The following is a 20,855-nucleotide window of genomic DNA, read 5'->3' as shown; positions in this document are numbered from 1 at the left end:
GAGGCTCACGCCAAGACCAGTCATTTGTATGTAGTGTGTTGGGTGTGTAAATGTTATGATATGTCAGAAATGATTATGCAAAACTTCTATTCATCTATTTCTTTATCTTAAATGATATAGAAAAGTACCAGAAACATTTTTTCAACAGAAAGTCAGCTGGCCATATTTAATCGTGAAGTCATAGAGCTCCTGCTATAGGTTTATTAAATTAATAAATAAATAAATTTTCTGTTTATACTCTGGGACAACCTAACGGTCAGAGGAGTTCACAAGATAGACAGAATACAAGAAACAGCACCGTATTCAGCAGTCACAGGCTTGAACCCCAGCCACTCAAGGCACGTGTACTTATGCACCTGACCACTAGGCTACGGCGGTAACACTTCATTGGATCACAGCAACACAAAATCTCTTCAACAGCAAGCCAGCAGTACTACGCTAATGTTTTTTTTGTCCAGATATATAATAACGTTATTGTATAACTTTGTATATAAAAACACTCAGAGACTGGAGCAAATGACATAATTGTGATTGACAAGGAAAGGGCCTTTATAATTTATTTACAGAGCAAGGTGGCCTTTTGGCTCATATTTCTAGACTCCACTGGCAATAAGTGTTAGAGGGGCTACTCGCTGATACATTCATTTTCTTTGAAAATAAATCTTTGTAAATTTTAGCTTTTTATAAACTTTAAGTTCTTTTATTGATCTTTATTGCTTTATAAAGTAAGAGAGTATCATTCTGGGTTATATTGTATGTGCTGTATTGTTATAAATGAATAAAGTTAGTAATTTTTTTTTTAAACATCCAATTGAACAATTACAGTAAACTACTCTCAGGTATTTTTATTATGGTGGTATTTGTTAATGAAAATAAGAAATTCACATAGCACAGTTTCGTATTTTTTTGTGAAAAGCAAAAGACTGAGAAAAAGTACATTATTGTAAAAATATATGGAGAAAACCTGTTATAAATTATGTTACAAAAGTGAGAAGAAGAATTGGTCAAACTGAGTCAAAAAGATGGATTCTCTGTTGTAAATCTGGAGAATTGGCAATTGTGAACAAGGTATCAGAATCAGCAACATACAAAGAGTCCTACAAAGAATGCATTATGGGAATAGATCTTCATAGAAGCTGCTGATTTCAGACACCAACCAGAATATTTATATTCCCGATTTCAGGAAAGCAAAAGAGGCAATCATGTGGTCTGTGGTGTTCTAATGTACTCTTTTCAGCACTGATGGAAGAATGCATATGAAAGAAACTATATGAAGCACTGGGACCTTAAAAAATGCTATTAGCTAATGGCCCTAATAATGTAGCTTTATGAGGCAGAGCATTACCATTCAGGAACATGAAAGGCCCATTTCCATAGAATTGCAAGTGTTGATATCACAAAATTGTACAGAATGCCAATATAAAAGTTCTTCAGTACTGTAACCAACATTCCCAGCCAAAACCTCAAAAGCATCACTATATATAACTATTTCCTTTCTCTCACTCAAACCTCATTGATAGGAAAATACATTACAGTAGGCAGGGCCGGATTTATGCATAAGCTAGACAAGCTACAGCTTAGAGCCTCCCATTACAAGGGGCCTTGCATCAGTATAGAATAACAAAAAAAAAAAAAAAAATAAATAAATAAAAAATAAAAAAATAAATAATTTATAAATAATGACCATCGGTATACAAGAATAGGAAAATCATTGTTGTTATTATGCTTTTTGCTTTTACTTGTCATAAAAAAAAAAAAAAAAAAAAAAAAAAAAAAGTTCTTACTTTTTTTTTTCAAAAAAAAAAGTAAGAACTTTTTTTTTTGAAAAAGTAAGGACACAAATAATACCTTTGGTTGTTTTTGCAATGTGCGCATATTTTTGGAATCAATAAATTATGAATGTGCCAACAGTAAGTGTCAAATCGAAGATTGTTTACTTATAGTGGAAAGTGCAGCAAAACTCGATAGCTAATCTTTTGTCAGACAGTTTGCTTTCAGTGTTTCACATATCTGTGATCTTGTTAAAGTGAGCAAGACTTTAAGAATAGTTTAATAATAATATAGTTTTGTAAATAATAAGAGGAGTTTACCTCAATATAGCACATACTTCAATACAGTACGTAGAACACTTCCGTATGATACTCTCCAGAAATTAAAAGGAAAAACTTACATTAGAGTAACAAATAATTAAAAACCAATTTAACACAATTAAAAATATTAATTACAATTAAAAAAAATATTAATAACAATTAAAAAAAGAATCTAACAAAAATATTCAAAACGATTTTCCTTCCTGAAGCTCACAATGCTTTTCGACCATATGACGTGATCACAGGAATGAAAATTACCAAATAGGGTTGAACACGAAACTTAAATAGTGATTATTTGTCTTCGGGCATGCATGTAAAGGTCCATGCATCGGAGTTCAAATATGGCTGACGAACATTAACAGAATTCTCATGTAATTTAATTTCTATGGTTTCTGCAACTAATAGTCGCATATAATTACATTGGACATTAAGTATTTTGGCCTCGTTAAATAAAAAATATGTTTTTCGTTAATGGAATGAATGGCTAATTCTGACGTTGCTGAGCGAGAAGCACGAAGTGAGGCTTCATGTTGATTTACACGAATATTCCGAGAAAAACGTGTCGAACCTTGGTAAGACGAGTCGCAATCACCGCAAGAAATGTATACCAGGCCATTAATTTGTGTTGCATACACGGAAAGAACCGAGCAATTGTTCAGTATAGTGTGTAATTTCCGTATTGGCCTGGCCACAATTTTAATTTCGGTATCTTTAAAGAATCTGTTAAGCTGTTTGTGCCACTGTTCAACATATGGGACAGAAATAAAGTATTTTTTGATATTACTATTGTTGGTTGGTGTAGTATTTTACCTGTACCCTAATTCGGTTTATTGTAGCAAGAGGATAGATAACCCGTTTAAGAACCTGCTAGTTAACATTTGTATTTCTGAGCCCAAAGCAGATTCCGTCATTGAATATTTATAGGCATTTAGAAATTGATTAAAGATAATCGATCTTTTGTAGGTGAACGGGTGATAGCTATTATAATGTAGAAGGATACCGGTGTTTGTAGGTTTTCGATAGATGCTAAATTGGATTTTATTCGAGTCCCGAGTAAGCGTGAAATTTAGAGAGTTTAATGACTTTGTATCCGTATCCTCCCTTTCCAATGTAAATTTGAGTCTAGAATGAATATTATTAAACAAATGTAAAATGTCTTGGGTAGTACTACTATCAGTAATAACTAGAACATCGTCTAAATACTTCCCATAGTATGTGATACGGGGTCTAAAAGGTGTCAAACATATATGCTCAATCGTTGAGAGATAGATCTCTGACAATTAAGCCGCTCAGGCTCAAACCCATTGGCAATCTAAAAATTTGTTTGTACACCTTGTCTCAAAAGTTGATATAGTAGGCCACGAATATTCAGGTTCTTAAACAGGGGTTATCCCCTTCTACAGTAAACTGAATTAGGGTACAGGCTAAGGATAGGATACAAAATACTACAGCAACCAACGATAGTAATATCAAAAAATTCTTTATTTCTGTCCCATATGTTGTTGAACAGTGGCACAAACAGCTTAACAAATTCATTACAGATACCAAAGTTAAAATTGTGGCCAGGCCAATATGGAAATTACACACTATACTGAACAATCACTTGGTTCTTTCCGCATACGCAATACAAATGAATTACCTGGCATACAACATTTCTTGCGGTGATTGAGACTTGTCTTACCAAGGTTCGATGCGTTTTTCTCTGAATATTCGTGTAAATCAACATGAAGCCTCACTTCGTGCTTCTTGTTCAGCAGCGCCAGAATTAGCCTTTCATGCCATTAACGAAAAACATACTTTTTTTCATTTAACGAGGCCAAAATACTTAATGTCCAACGTAATTATACTATTAATTGCAGAAACCATAGAAATTAAATTACACAAGAATTTTGTTAATGTTCGTCGGCCATATTTGATCTCCAATTACGTGCACGCGCGAAGACAGATAATCACTATTTAAGTTTCATGTTCAACCCTATTCGGTAATTTTCATTCTGTGATCACGACATATGGTCGAAAAGCGTTGTCAGCTTCAGGAAGGAAAATCGTTCTGAATATTTTTGTTAGATTCTTTTTAATATTTTATATTGTGTTAAATTGTTTGTTTGTTATTTGGTTTTTAGGAGCATTAGCAACTAAGGCCATATTGCTCTGGGAATATGCGGTAGTCATTCCCTGACCTTTCCGCATCCTCCGTATTTGGTGGTGACGGGCGCGAACCCCGGTCTAATCAAGAAGAGTGTGCTACGCACTGCTGCTCCTTCCCACCTGGCTATGGAGGCGCATGTGTGTGTTAAACTGGTTTTTAATTATTTGTTACTCTAATGCAAGTTTTTCAATTTTTTCGTTTTAATTTCTGGAGAGTATCATATGGAAGTGTTCTACATACTATATTGAGGTAAACTCCTTTTATTATTTTACAAATATTAATATCAATGTAGAACGTATTGAGCATTACAGCTCTGATTCATACTAAATAATAATATAGATATTATTACAACAGTATTATTTAATGAAATACCACCACACTCAGAAGGCACCATTTCAAGGCTTTTTGGCCTCTCTTCATATTTACCCTGGTGTTACAATAGTGACAACCCAGTTATTATGTTGTTATTTGGTTTTTAGGAGCATTAGCAACTAAGGCCATATTGCTCCGGTGCGGTGGTCATTCCCTGACCTTTCCGCATCTTCCGTATTTGGTGGTGACGGGCTCGAACCCCGGTCTAATCAAGAAGCGTGTGCTACGCACTGCTGCTCCTTCCCACCTGGCTACGGAGGCGCCTCCCAGTTATTATCTTTATTTAAATTGAGATGAGTTAGAAACATTTTATGTAACATAATTTACAGATGGAAATAATCTATTGACAATAATAAAACGATCAATGTAATAAACTAAATAAATAACTCATATAATGTAATTTGCAATATTGTAATAAAAGCAATAGTGTATAATTATTATTTACTAAAATTTAAAAATTTTTGTTTTTACATTTTTTTACTTATCTGAAATAAATTCTGCATAGAATTAAAAATGAACAGAAGCGGGTATGAAAATTGAAAAAATAAGTTGTTACATGTTCATTTATCTAGTTTACCCAAAGTTGGCACTTATTTTAAAGTAACGTAAATAAGCGAAAACTCATATATTGAGGATTGATCTGATGTATCGATACCAACTATTCTTGTAGATATTTCTAGTGAAATTACAACTAATCCTGATATTACAGACTATAAAACAGAAACTGTTCCTATAGATATTTTTTAGTCTGATACTTCAGACTACGATACAGAAAAGAATAAACATATTCATCTATACAAAATACAAATATGTGGGTCTATGGAGTACTTTAACTAAGGATGATATCTTGTTTTGGGTTCAAAAAGGACCATTGACTGTCAATACTGGAAGGATTCATTTGAAAAATCAAAACATATTTAAAAATCAAGTAAGGTACTGCTCCTAAGGACTCTTTCACTTCACAAAAATGAATGATGAAAAGTACAGTCAAGAGTGGCTAGTATATTCTCCATCAACTGGATGTGTCTACTGTTTTGTTTGTAAGCTTTTTTCAAATTCAAGTTGTGCTTTAGCCAATGATGGCTTTAAGGATTGGCGAAACCCCCTTTTAATTAAACAACACAACAATTCAACTGATCATATTTTCAATCCACTTTAGATTCAAAATTAGATAAACAAATTATAAAAGAACAAAAATATTGGAGGCAAGCTTCAACGTAATTGTTGCAGTTGTATCTACTTTTGAAGAACGAGGATTGCCATATCGAGGCAATGACGAGAAATTTAATTTACTCCAAAATGGAAATTTTCTCGGATTATTAGAGCTAATCGCTCATTTCGATTCCTTTCTCATTGACCGTATTTGGTTGTTATGGGAATTCTGGGTGAGGAAAACCATATTTATCTAAAGCAATAAGAAATTATTGATTTAATGGCTAAATAGTAAGAAAATATATTTTTGAAGATTTAAAAGAAGCTGGATATCTTAGTTTGCCTGTTGATTCTATGCCTGATCTGTCACATAATGATCAATTAACTGTTATTGTAAGAGCTGCATGTCCTCAAGATGGTCATCCCGTTGGAAGATTTTTAAAAGCTATAGCTTAGGGGCTACAACAACCTTAAATGCAGCCAAACATATGCACAGCACATTCTCCAAACATATGCACAGCACAAACTCAACTTTTAGTTCTGAATACTAGGTTGTCACTTCATAGGATTCCCTTTCTATGATTCCAGTCTAAAAATAATGAAACACAGCATTCCCATAATACCAAACCCAAGCAATTTCCTGTGGACAGTGCGTACACTTATGAATAGTGCCATTAACATCTGCAGCTCAAATATGATATGTTGTAAGTGGAGTGACAGTATCTGCACTGTTTGCAATGAAATTTAAAGGTATAATCTCTAGTCTTTCATCTTATTGCAATGCTGAATACTGACATGGCAACTAACAATTATACTTCTTAGGAACTCCATAATCTCTATATCAAATCAAGGCTTATTCTGGCTGCTTGTAGGCATTTCTTGCATACTTTTATATGTGTTCCTTAACTGCATATACTGGCTTGCAGCATTAGAAGGGTCCCCAAATTCTTTTCTGAGAACAGTGTATATGAACAATTCAAATTTGTCAATATGGATGATCAAAGTGTATAGTACAGTATATGTGATATCTGTAATACTTTATATGAACACTAATTTATAAAACAGAATTGTCATCAATGTTATCATCTATAACTAAAAAATAAGTGTAAGATGAACTGTCACAATGTGACATTTCATCTCACACCAAACCCACCACTGCTAATATAAAAAAGTAGTTTTTTAGTTTTTATATTAAATTAGTTTTTTAGTTTTTATATAATTAGAAGTTTATACCTTGCACTGTTCCCAGTTTTCTAGTTGTTTGTAAATCAAACGCTTGACAAACTGAGCGGTCCCTGCTTGTGCTAATAGTAGAGCAAGCCTATGATCATTGTGATCCTGAGAAAGATTACAGGCCTCAGAAATCTGCCTTCCTGTTAGGTAGCTAAAGATGTCTGCCAAATAGCTATTGCTCTGTAAATAATACAATGAAAATTAATTTTCTCCCCTCCAATCTTAGAATATTATGAATTTTAATATATATATATATATATATATATATATATATATATATATATATATTAAGAATGATACATATTAGAGTTGATCTTTGCTCTGTCTCATCAATTTATATTCATAATAACTTACTAATTTTGAATTATTAAGGAAGGTTAGCTTAACATTATATTTATCACAGTTATGGTAGATATAAGATATCTCAACACCAGCTTTTCAAATCTGCTGGTTTTTGGAAGCCTTGGCATTAGAAATGTATCTTACAAAGTATGAAAAAAAAAAAAAAAAAATCCCCCCCCACTTCATAGTTGTGTACCTTGAAAACTGCAATTGGCCTATGATACTGTCATTTATTATTAGTATTATTAGTAGTGATATATGGCACAAAAAAGCAAGCTTATAAAGTATCAGCCAAAAATGAAAAACAAATAATTAAAAAAAAATTCATTTGTCCATCTCCTCCAATAATGTCTAGTTCTTCCTTGAATTTATTCAAACTGCCCACTTTCACAACAACAGATGGAAGTTTGTTCCTACAACCAACCACCTATTGGCTGAAGGCAAACCTCCTCATATCTATTCTGCAACTACCCTTACTCAATTTGAATTTATGTTGCCTCAAATTTGTGTAGTCTGAGCAAGAGGGACAATACCATCAACATAACATTTAGCTTACTTAATCCATTCAAGGGCTTAAACACCTGAATCCAATCAGATATCTCTCTGCAGGTGCCTAGTCACCAGATGGTGAAATTTGAAGAATGGAAGCTTTCTTGAGGTAACAGCACCATTTTGTTCCCTCCACCAATCTGGTTGCCCTGTTCTGCACTCATTCCAGATCTACATCCTGCCTAAAATTAGGTCTCCAGACATATACTATATGCAGTACTAAAGATGGAACCTAACCATGGCCTTGTACACTGGGATAACACTGCTTTCAAATTTTCTGTATATCATTGACAAAACCCCATTAGCTGTCATGGCAATCTGTCTACACTGCTCAGAGAACCTCATAACTAACTGCACAAGACCCCCAGGTGTTTGTTTTCCAGTAATCTAAGATTACTGCCACCCATGTGCTGTACCTTGCATTTGCCAATGTTAAACCTCAGCTCAGCCCATTTCTCTGTCCATCTAACCTACCTAATTTTTTAAATGTTGTTGCAGAAGTTTACCCTGATTACTGTCATTAACTACCTCAGCCAACTTTTGTATCATCTGCAAACTTAAACATTAAGCCTTCATCAATACCATTCACAGATTCAGAAAACAATGGGTGAGGAACTGAACCATGGGGGATTCCATCAATAACATTAGTCCATGAAGAGCTCTGTCTTCTCCCACTCAATCATACCTTTATCCATAGCAGTAACTTGCCCTTAATGCCACACTGCTCCAACTTGTATAAGAGTCTTATGGGCAACAGTATCAAAAGCTTTCTGAAATCCAAGCATATCATTTCAAATTATTTTTTGCATCCAGTTCCTTTGTTACTCTATCACAGCATCTAATCAGATTGGACAGACAAGATCCCCCTCAAGAAATCCACACTGTGACTGCAGTATAACTGCATGCCTGTCTAGATGGTCCTGCATTACTTCTTTAACCAGATTGCATTATACTCCCTGGATCAGAAGTTAAACTAACAGGTCTGTAACTACTTACGTTCCTCTTTGATCCTCCTTTGTGAATTGGATATACATTCGCACATCTCTAGTCCCATAGGGACCTCTCACGAATCCAAAGATGCTCCCATAATTATGGCTAAGGGTTTGCTTACATCCTTTCCATCCACCTCAGGTTTCTTTTTTTTTATGTAAGTGAATTACAGTTTCTAACTTTTACATAAGGGGATGGGGAGGAATACTACTTTCCTTGCTATATCCTGCTGTAAATAAATCGGAAACAAAACAAGAACCTAAATGGATATATATATATGTATTCATTTCAAAAACATGTGGGGTATTTGTTTGCAGCAAGATACACAAGGAAGAAGTAATAGCAGTAATATTTCTCTCCTATGACCTTGTATAATAGAGAACTATGATTCACTTACATAACAGTATCATACAAAAAGAGTGATAAAAAAATAATTTCCCCTTATCAAAACTGTGCTGTGTTTCCCTCAGAATTCCATCTAAGTGACTATGTATTGCACTCTTGATCACTGCTTGCATGATTTTTTCTAGCAGTGAAGTCAATTTGACAGGTTGGTAACTATGCTATTAGAACTGCCTTTATATACTGGCAATACAATGGCATGTCTCCAGTCCAAAGGAATTTCTTACAAGTACTCTAACAATGCCCTCATAATTTATCTTAATGGTTTAATGCACTCTCTTGACACCTTCTGGGTATATGCCATGAACATTAGGAGCCTTACTTGCCTTTAGGCTTGAAGGTTTTTCTAATAACACTCTTTTGTAGTCTCAAGATGGCTGATTATGATTTCTCATAATCAGCCTTCACCAAACCTTATAGTAATCTGGCTTGTACTTGTTATAAGCTTTAGTACTTTTCATTACTTTGTAAATATCATATGTCATCTATCTTGGCATAATGTTATATTTTCTTAATGGTATTCCCTTAATTCTAAAATATTTCTTATCTGTGTGGTATCTCCCCAGTTAATGGAGTCCATGTACCACCTTAAGCTATCATAGTTTCCTTTCTTGAAATTAAAACCCATTCCTTTGCACTTAGCAACTGCTCTCTCTCTCTCTCTCTCTCTCTCTCTCTCTCTCTCTCTCTCTCTCTCTCTCTCTCTCTCCCCTCCTTACCATCAACCAACTTATAACTGCATGTTCACTCCCTATTAATGGTTGTTGTACTGGTTAGCCCTACGATATTATATGGTTCACATGCGATAATTAAGTCTAAAATACTCTTTCCCCTAGTCTTTTCTCTTACATGCCGATACATATAATAATAATAAAGTTGATTTAAAAATTTTTCTCCCATGATGAGTTACTCTCTCACCTGCTTCAAGCAATAAGGGGAAAACTGAAATCGTCCCATATAACATTTGCCCTTGCTTACCCAAGCAATCTGTATATAGAGGCTCCCATTCAACCATTAAAATCTACTCGGCTGCTTTATACATTCACAACTCTACCTACCATCTTATTTTCTCTATTCTTCCTAAATACATTGTATATTATAGTGAATTAGTCCTATTATTATCATCATCTCCTAATCAGGAGTTCAAATTCACTCATTTTATTGACAACACTCTTGCGATTAGTATTAACATTAGCTATGTATTTCAGAAGTCATGTTACCATAGACAGTTATAAATAAGTGTTATTCTGTAGTTTAGTACCCTAAAAACTCTTTAAGTAATTTAATCTTGGTTTCCAAACATTAGCTTCTTGTTCATTTGAAATACTGCTAACTTTGTCATATCTTGCTAATATTGGCTGTTGCGGCAATAAACAAGAACTGCGTACAAGCATTAATTTGACCCATATCATCAGATAAATGCATTTCTGCATTATTGTCCCCCCCCACCCAACCAACTAGAAGTTTCATCTAAACATTAATGCCCCCTCAACAATACTAGCAAAGTCCCTTGCACTACCATTGTTCAAATGAATTCATTTTCTATCAAACAGCTTTTTTCTATCTGTGTGGGCCATTGCTGATAAAAATTTCCTCAGTATATAATCCCTCATATTGTGTCTGGACAGAATTGCCTACACATTCTGACTGTGGCAAAATGTGCAGACAGAAGCAAATATGAATTTATGGTATTTTTTAGCATGGTCCTATATATATTCAACAAACTTCCAGCTAATGGGTGGCTAATATCACTAGCTCCCACAAGAATAATAATGCTCTCTTTACCTGCCACCAAAAGATGGTAATCTGTTGGTTACATCATTATCTGTTGCTCCTGGCAGACAGACTGTGGCATACATTTCTTATCAAAACTGTAACCCATTCATTGACAATGGAATCTCCCAATAAAACCAAATCCTCTTGAACCAAAGCAGTACACATTTAACTATTTTGTTCTGAGGCCTGAATCAGAGGCACATTACCTAGCAGGTCACTAGATACTTTGATTGCTGACAAGTTCCCAGTTTTATTTGTCTCTGGGGCATCTGAACATTTCTTCACTTATTGAAATTAATCTAGTGTAATTTAAGATCAACCAAGTTGTAATTTAAGATCAGTACACTCCTTACATTGTAAACAAAGAAAATAATGAATCATATGAGCCTGATAAAATAATTTATAAGAACCAGAGTTCTGTGACAAACAAAAGTGACTACTCAGGTTAAATTTTTTTTATAAAATTAATTTGTTTTATAATTACAGTATTTTATTTTTACAATGCCTACAGTCCCATTACGTGTAAAAAAAATTCTATTCACGATCACATTGTATGTATATTTACTTTTTTTTTTTTAGAAAAAGTTGCTACAGGTATTGAATAAATGAATTTATACTTGTGCTCTAAAAATATAAAATAATAAATAAATAAATAAAAGAATAATGCTATTCAGCTTTATTATAAATTTTAAATTTGTGTATGAAAGCCAGCCAATATTTTTAACCATTTATGTTAAAAAAAAATTAAAAATAACATTTTCAAATAGGCCTCTGGGGTTGGGAATATTCATATTCATAATCACAGTGGATCTCAGAAAATGCGGCTACCCCCAGAAGATCATAGATATATATATCCGAGGAGCGGAGCACGGACGAAGAGAACCGTTTACACCAGTTGCCACCGCATACATTCCCTACTATCCGGGCCTAACTGAGCGTATAGCTCAGGTATTGCGCGATTGCCAGACACGCTGAGTGCAGCTTTCAGGGTGGAGGCTGCACACAGTGGTGTCACAAGTCAAGGACCCCATACCAAGGGAATTTACAAGTGGGGTCGTGTATGAGATCAGGTGCCTATATTGTGGGGAATGTTATGTTGGTGAAACGAAACTTCGGTTCAAAGATCGTCAGGGGGAGCATATGAACGTGATAAAGACCGCAGAACATTTTTGGGAGGAGCACCATCAAATCTCCCTAGACGAAGCTGTTATCGTCGACTGGGCACATAGATTTTGGGACCGCAAATGGTTCAAGAGCATGCAGATTTGTTCCTCTGAGAGCAATACCATTAATAGAGACAGGGGAATCCGCCATCCCCTCTTCGAGGTGGTGGTTCTTGGATGGGATGAGCGGTTCCACCTGGCACGCTCTCAAGCCATTTCTGGTTCCAGTGCACACGAGGAGAATACTGCCCATGCTCCTGTAGAACCACGTGCTGAGAACCGTGAGCCTGCTGATATTTAAGGATGTGCCATAACATAAACCTCACTGTTGAAAAAGGAGGCGGATGCCTCTAAAAGTTACGGTGTTTTAGCACTTTTATCATCCTGTGTTTTATCTACATTGTTTTATTGTAAATAATTCTTTGCAGTTTAAAATTTCATATTTTATTGTACAGACAGTTGCCTTTTTATTAGTTTTATCCAGTGGAATTTTATCATTCTATTTATTTCATTTATCTACATCGTTATTTTAATATAACATAACACTATTTATAATTTTAATAATGGTTGGTGTATGATTGTGCAGTTATTATGAATAAAAATAACATGAAGCATTCATATCTAGCTGTGTTAAGAAATACAAAACGTTGCAGATGTAAAAATGGCAATGTGATCATTTATTAAACTCTTTTTTTTTTCTTTTTTTTTTTTTTTTTTTTTTTTTAAATATAATTTTAACTACTGAAACCATGAAACTAATAATTTACATTTCAGATGAGTAGAGCTGATAATAAACAAAAAAAAAAAAAAAAAAAAAAAATTCCAGCGTGAAACATTCAAAAATGCCCATGCTAGACATTGGAGTGACTTTCATCTCCATGTTCCCAGTTACATTTTTAAAAAATGTGCATACCTGTATGGATAGATTAAACATTGAAGTGGGCTTCTAGTAAAAATAATTCCATGTTATCAATATGTAAGCTGAATTCATCAACAATAATTCATTAGCAAGAATGCCAAAAATAATACTATAAGCCATGATCAATTAATAATGTACTTAATACATCAGTAATTGATTTCATAATATGGATTATTATGAAATATAAATTGCATATGAGTTGTAGTCATAACATGAATTAATTGACTAACTCATATTATGATTACCTCAGTTTTTGGCATTCTTGTTCTACTTTACCATGAAAAAAAGATTTACTAAAATCACAAAATTTTGTTGACCAAGTGTCTAATTATAGCATTTCAATAAATTAACTTAATTCAGAACATGTGATATAAGTGATTACAAGTGATCAGGGTTGAACCTTTTCAACCATACTTCAAGTAAAACGAGAGCAAAAATGACGTGCAACATGTTGTTCAAATATTTGTTTACATAACCTGATAAGGGGAATTATCAAAAAGTAAAGGAAATAATGCAATCAAGCATTTTAACAATCATGGCTGGTATCACTCCTTTCCCATTTCATGAACCACCACAAAGGTACACACTGGCACTACGTTCTCAGTAGCATAGAATACTACAGTATCAGGTATAGCTTTTGGGTTGTTAAAGGTTCTAAGATATTTTACTGATGAGTGTTTCCACATTCTGTTTATTACTGAAGCCATACACTCAGGTATAAAAAAAATTTTATGATATGCAAATGTTTCTGATTTTGCCATTCTCTAATATCCATGTTTTGAAAATGTATTCTATCTCCTGTTTCAATATGTTGTATTTTGCAACATCATTGTGTTCCTTAATCAACATAGAAAATTTAGAAAAACTGAGAACAAAATATGATCTCCAGTGTTTCTTTTCTATGATTTCTGGCCATATACGACACTTTTTAGAAACATTCAGTGCATACTTGAGTGGTAGTACATACATATTGTGCTTTGTACATATCTGCATATTCTCCTCTTTCCCACCTCTCATATTAATTTATTTTTATCTTATGACATTACTTGCACAATGTACAAGGCATTTAAATTTACTTTATTGAGTAGGCAATTTAAATGTCTTGTAGATTGTTCATGCAATATAGTCACAAATAACACACACAAAAAAAAAAAAAAAAACACCCGCATCTGAGACTGCCTTACTACAGCTCTAATTGAAGAGGCCTTTAAGAATTCCCCCAGCCTTTGAAGAGATTTGAACCAAGGTCTGTCCCAAAGAAGTGGCTTTGATTTGATTTTTTATGCCACATTGATAGCTTAGGCCATAATACATCAAGTTAAGCACCAAACAAGTGACAAGGGGTGAAACCACTGTACTATCATAGAAGACACTACATCCTGAAAAATCCAGAATCAATTCTAATATAATCTAGCTGTGATCTTGTACACATGGAACGAAATGCATGCAATGCAAGATACTCTTGCAATGGTAAAATCAGCTGCAATAAAATAAAGTTGTAAACTCTTTTGTCTTTAGCTGTCTAAAGTAAATATGGAAATTTATTCATTTGTAGAAATTGTATGGTGAAAAATTAAGTAACTAATTAAAAGGAACTGCCACAATTGCAGATTTTATATATGAACTTTCAATATGTGTTATTTTGCCAAATTTTTCCATTGTCTGGCATTCTCTGATTAAAACTAAAACATGGATTTTTTGTTTCGGTTTGGTTTCAGTATTTATGGCACATGAGCAGCTAAGCTAAAACATGGATGAACAAGAAATCCTCACTTAATGAAACAGAAATTACTCTCTGAACATTAGATTTAAATTATATGTTCTTCAAAACAGAATAATTTCATAAGATAAGACATCATGAGAAAATAAGTAATTGCATTAGAGACATCAGATCAGGTTAGTACAGAGAATATTATCTTACCCCACCAGGTCAACAGAAACAGGTATTATGGGCACTCACCTGAAATCTATTGTTATTAATTTCTTTCAAAATTCTTTCGCTACTTGTGTTAACTAGCCATTTAGATAAGGCTTCCTTTCTTGCTATTCGATATGCATAACTATCAGCACCTTCTAGTAATAAAAAAAACATTAAAATAATTGAATCATTGTGCTACACAACTGAATCTAAGTTGTGTCCTAAACACAGAATAGGATATAACAATATTTCACAATTGCCAATATATAGTTAACAAAATAACAAACAAAACAGCAGAGCTACAATCTCTTTATCATAAAGAAGTGGAATGCTATTTATTGTTAAGAAGTAGCAATTTCAATGGTTATCAGAGTAAAGCACTCAATCAGGAGCAACCCATAAACTTTTCTTTTGAGTAATTAATGCTGTGGAAAAAAAAAAAATATATGTATTGCAGAGTGATAGCAAATACATTGGAGGTCCTGTTAATTTTTATTAGTTAATTGTTTAAATAGAAATGAATATTTTAATAATACATATTGGCAAAATGATGCAAGGAAATGAAAAAAAATATCAAAATTAAGTATACTAAGAATATTTTTAGTTCAAACATTAAGAAAAGATGAAATATTGGCATACTCCAAGCAAATAGCCATAAATAGAAATTAAAAAGAATGTTTATACCTATCAGGTGTAGGACAACTATGTTTGTAACAATTCAACCATCCATTGCTATAGGGTTGAATTTGTGTCCCATTGTGTGTGTGTGTGTGTGTGTGTGTGTGTGTGTGTGTGTGTGTGTGTGTGTGTGTGTGTGTGTGTGACTCAAGGATGATTGATTGTTTGTTATTTGGTTTTTAGGAGCATTAGCAACTAAGGCCATATTGCTCCGGGATATGCAGTGATCATTCCATGACCTTTCCGCATCCTCCGTATTTGGTGGTGACGGGCTCGAACCCCGGTCTAATCAAGAAGCGTGTGCTACGCACTGCTGCTCCTTCCCACCTGGCTACGGAGGCGCCCACTCACTCAAGAATGAATAAAAATGCCAGTGACATTTAGCATTAGTAGAAAGTAAGGTATATGATGCAAGAAAGCAAGCTTATATAGCATCATCCAAGAAAAAAAAAAAAAAATCTTCCCATTTCACCCATTCATTCATTCCAAATGTTTAAAAATATTTGTCAAGTTCTGCCATGAACTTATTTAAGTTGTTGACCTTCACTATGGCAGATGGAAGTTTGTTCCAACAATCAACAACCAGCTGGCTAAAGGCAAATTTCTGCACATCTATTCTACAACTGTCTTTCCTAAATTTGAATCTATGTCCCCTCAGGTGAGTATTTTGAGCAAGAGGGAGAATTCCATCAGCAATGAGCTTATGCAAACCATGAAAGGCCCCATACACCTCAATCAGATCGCCTAGATGGTGCCTTGTCTCGAAAAGCTGCAATTTGCAGAATTTAAGACTTTCTTGATAACAGCAACCCTTTATTCCATTTACGAATCTCATTGCCCTTCTCTGTACTCGTTTCAGAAGCTCTACATCCTAAAATGAGGCATCCATACCTGTATGCAGTACTCAAGGTGTGGCCTGACCACTGCCTTATAGAAGGGGATAATCACCTCCTTATCCCTGCTAGCAAAATCCTTGTTATGTGATGGTCATTCCCATTGACAAACCTCAAGAGTAGTTCATGGTGTCTGCAAATTGCAACACCATGCGCTACTCTTTCAGCCTGTCTGCACTGCTCAAAAAACTTCATATCTGACTGCACAATTATTCCGAGTTCTTTTTCATTCTCCACTACTCTGAGTGTAGTACCACACAGCTGGTACATTACTCTGGGGTTACTGCTACCCATATGCCGTACTTTATATTTGTCAATGTTAAACTTCAGTTGCCACCTCTCAGCCCATCTGCTCAACTTTTCTGGTTCCTGTTGCAGTAGTGAACTGTCGTTGTTATTTGTTATTTGGTTTTTAGGGGCATTAGCAACTAAGGCCACATTGCTCCGGGGATATGTGATGGTCATTCCCTGACTTTTCCGCATCCTCCGTATTTGGTGGTCACAGGCTCGAACCCTGGTCTAATCAAGAAGCGTGTGCTATGCACTCCTGCTCCTGCCCACCTGGCTATGGAGGCGCCAGTAGTGCACTGTCATTACTGCCACTAACAACCCTGCCAACCTTCATATCCTCTGAAAACTTGGACATTAACCCTGATATACCTTTGTCAATATCATTGACTCCACTGGGCGACTCCACTAATAACATCAGTCCAAGAAGAGAAATTGATTGCCACTCTGTGTCTTCTCCCACTCAACCATCCCTTTATCCATAGCACCAACTTTTCCTACTGCTCAAATTTGTACTGTAGTTTTCCATGTGCAACAGTATCAAAAGCCTTCCTAAACTCCAAGTGTGTATATATATAAAAGAATATTTTGCTTTTTCACATGCACACTTTTTGCTTTCTGCAAGATGGGGCTAACTGCTACTGCATCATACCACAACAAAGTGATTGACAAGTCTGTCTCAAAGATGTTTTTATGAACTCTTAATTTTTTACAGTCTTTAAATTTTTCTATATACAAAAAAATATTTATAGTGGTTTTAAATTTTAGAATTCTACGTCTCCAGGCAACGATTCAATTTTCTCAAAATTTCTTCAACTATTAGCAATATTGTTAATAATGGCAGTAATAGAAAAGAGAAAGATCAGCTGAAGACCGGATCAGAAAGGCTGAGAAGAAACAAAAAGATCTAGGGTATGAAGCAGCACTTTAAAATCCTGATATCAAAGAAAAAAACAAAGTGAATATTGAAAAATATGATAATAATAAGTTAAAAGCTTCACAAGAAAGGAAAGATACAAAAAATGAAAGACTATTTTTGTATCACAAGACTAAGTGTAGTGTAAATAAGGAAGAAATGTCACAGGTGACAGAGCTGGATCGAAAGCATATTTTCCACGGATTCATATGTATTCAAACGAAGGGGAATATAACTTCATTTTTCAACGAACACAGTTTCCTGTGAAATTGGCTTTTAGTATGACAATAAACAAAAGTCAAGGTCAAACATTATCTAAGGTTGGTGTTTTTACTTAATATCAGTCAATGTTTTTCACATGGACAATTGAAGGCAGCTAAAAATCTCTTTGTATTAACGGGAAAACTAATAAAAATTGCTGAAGAATGGGGTGTGAGGGATTTTCCCACACTAAAAAAAATTAAAATATAAAAAAGTATAATTCAGCTTTGTGTGACACAAGGCAGAAGGGAGCAAAGCGACCTTCTGACTTGTGATATCAAAATTATTTTTTGCATCCAGTTCCTTTGTGACAACATCATAGTATCCAGTCAAATTGGTCAGACAAGACTTCCCCTTAACAAACCCATGCCATGTCTGAACTATAACTGCAGTCTTGTTTAGATGATCCTGCAGTGCTTCTTTAACCAGTGACTCCATTATTTTCCCTGGAACAGAAGTTAAACTAACAGGTCTGTAATTACTCGTGTCACCCTTTGTGAACTGGGGGACACATTTGCACATCTCCAGTCCACGGGGACCTCCCCTGAGTCCAAGGAAGCTCTCATAATTATGGCTAAGTTGAAATTTTGTTTGCTTACGTCTTTTGCCGCCTCCTTTAATACAACTGGATCAAGCCCATCCACCCCGGGTGCCTTTATTATGTTCAACTTTAAAAATTTCTCCTCCAGTCTTCTTATGTAATGGACGTGGGATAGTATTAGATAACATAGCTGAAGTTGCAGATGAACTCAACAGTTACTTTGCATTGATATTTACATAAAAAACCAAACCCTTTGCGTCAATGAGATATTATGGAAGTGAAGTTGAAAAAAATGTAATTAATGATGTTGAAATTTCGATTGATTATTTAATGAGAACTTTCGTGCCTCCTGTGATTGATGGCATATACCCTATAATCTTAAAGGAGGCGGCAAGTGAGTGCATTGAACCATTAAGGCTAGTTATGAGAGCATCACTGGATTCAGGAGAGATTCCGTTATTGGTGTAAATTGGAACATAAAGGTGGTTCTGGGAGTGTAACAGGAAATTACCGACTGGCCAGTCTAACTTCAGTAGTAGGGAAAATCATGGAGGCAATGATCAAGGGTGGAATTCAGGATTTAGATGGAAATGGAATTCTGCAGGATACACAGCATGCTTCTGTAAAGGGAAAATCAGGTTTAGCAAATCTGGTTAGCCATTTTGACAGGTCACTTGTGAGCTGGATTTAGGGAATAATTTAGACATTGTTTATTTGGATATCTGCAAAGCATTTGACTCAGTCCCACACGATTGGTTATTTTATAATTTGGAGCAGGCTGGAATCATAGGGAAAACTCTTAGATGAATAACACGATGGCTTGAAGGCATCAGGCAGAGGGTTGTGATGAATGGTTATTCCTCAGATTGGGATGATGTAAGAAGTGGGGTTCCCCAAGGATCAGTATTGGAACCACTGTTGTTTTTGATTATCTTAAATGACATCTATGAAGGGATGGAAGGCATGAGGTCTAAACTTGCAGATGATCAGTAGAGTAGTTAATGACTGCCACCAAGCCGAGCTTCTTCATAGTGACGTAGTAGACTTCCAGGATGGTCAAAAAAGTGGCAGCTATGCTTTAATTCAGCAAAATGCAAGGTCTTACACCTGGGGAACAGCTTAACTTATACACTTGATGGAGTTGAACTAAAGTCAGTAGTGGAGAAACGGGACTTGGGAGTTATGATACAAAACAAGGTTGTTTGGTTTTTAGGAACATTAGCAACTGAGGCCATATTGCTCCGGGATACGCGGTGGTCATTCCCTGACCTTTCGGCATCCTCCGTATTTGGTGGTGATGGGCTCGAACCCCGGTCTAATCAAGAAGTGTGTGCTACGCACTGCTGCTCCTTCCCACCTGGCTATGGAGGCGCCTACAGGAGTTATGATACAGTCAGACATGAAGTTGTCTGAGAATTGTGGACAGGCTGCAGTGTTGCATGGTGTCTTATCGATGATTTATTGAACATTTGCTAGTAGAGATATAATTACCTTTATGTGATTAAATTATAAACAATTATTTTTTTAAAATTAGTACCAAAAAAAAAAAAAAAAAGACTGGGATCCCTGTATTCAAGATCCTGGGATCCCTGTATTGTAAGCCCTACAAGAAATGTCTTTTACCTAGATCTTTTTGAAGTAACATATCCCAATAACTGTCATCAACCATCCTGTCTACCATTATATATTATCAGTGAACCTTAAACTTGAAACACCTAAACCAACATCATTTATAAATATTAGAAATAGTAAGGGTTGCACTCATAACTCACAAGTAAATGAACTTGTTCCTAATGTGCATTGCTCCAATTTTCAACAATTGTTCATATGGGACTGCTTCAAAAGCTTTACTAAAATCAGGGTAAATCATGTCAAAATTATTCTTTGCATCCTGTTCCTTTGTGACAAACTCATAGTAGTCAAACCATGGAGTAAACATATTTTGAAATTTTGTAAAAATGAAAATTTTGAGCAGAAACACTTTTCAATATTAATGTTTTTATTTTTAACTGATTGCCCAAAATTAAGCAAAATTACTATCAAAAATCAAATCAGAATATAAAAATAATTCTTAAAAATATCTTTTTTATTTTATTATTATTTTTTATTTTTTTCAGTAATATCTTCTACATTTGTGCATGTATCATTTGATTCAATTTCATTGGCTTCTGGATCTGAATTCCAGAGAACATTAAATTTTTGTTATTGTAAGTGCGAACTGGA

The 20,855-nt window shown here is 34.7% G+C and overlaps 1 protein-coding gene across 1 annotated transcript in view; it reads right to left on the bottom strand.

Moving 5' to 3' along the window:
• Nup98-96 (nuclear pore complex protein Nup98-96) overlaps positions 1 to 20,855 on the bottom strand; it is a 770,989-nt gene that overhangs the window by 168,048 nt on the left and 582,086 nt on the right. Inside the window, exons 28-29 of the mRNA XM_090379042.1 lie at positions 15,098 to 15,210; positions 6,997 to 7,176 (exon numbers count right to left, since the gene is read on the bottom strand). Of these exons, the coding sequence (XP_090235168.1) occupies positions 6,997 to 7,176; positions 15,098 to 15,210 (293 nt within the window). The remainder of the gene's footprint in view (positions 1 to 6,996; positions 7,177 to 15,097; positions 15,211 to 20,855) is intronic.

The sequence above is a fragment of the Mastigoproctus giganteus genome, chromosome 8, assembly GCF_048544385.1.
Source record: "Mastigoproctus giganteus isolate SK-2022 chromosome 8, ASM4854438v1, whole genome shotgun sequence".
NCBI classification, from domain to species: Eukaryota; Metazoa; Arthropoda; class Arachnida; order Uropygi; family Thelyphonidae; genus Mastigoproctus; species Mastigoproctus giganteus.
This window is presented reverse-complemented; position numbering and strand designations above follow the sequence as displayed.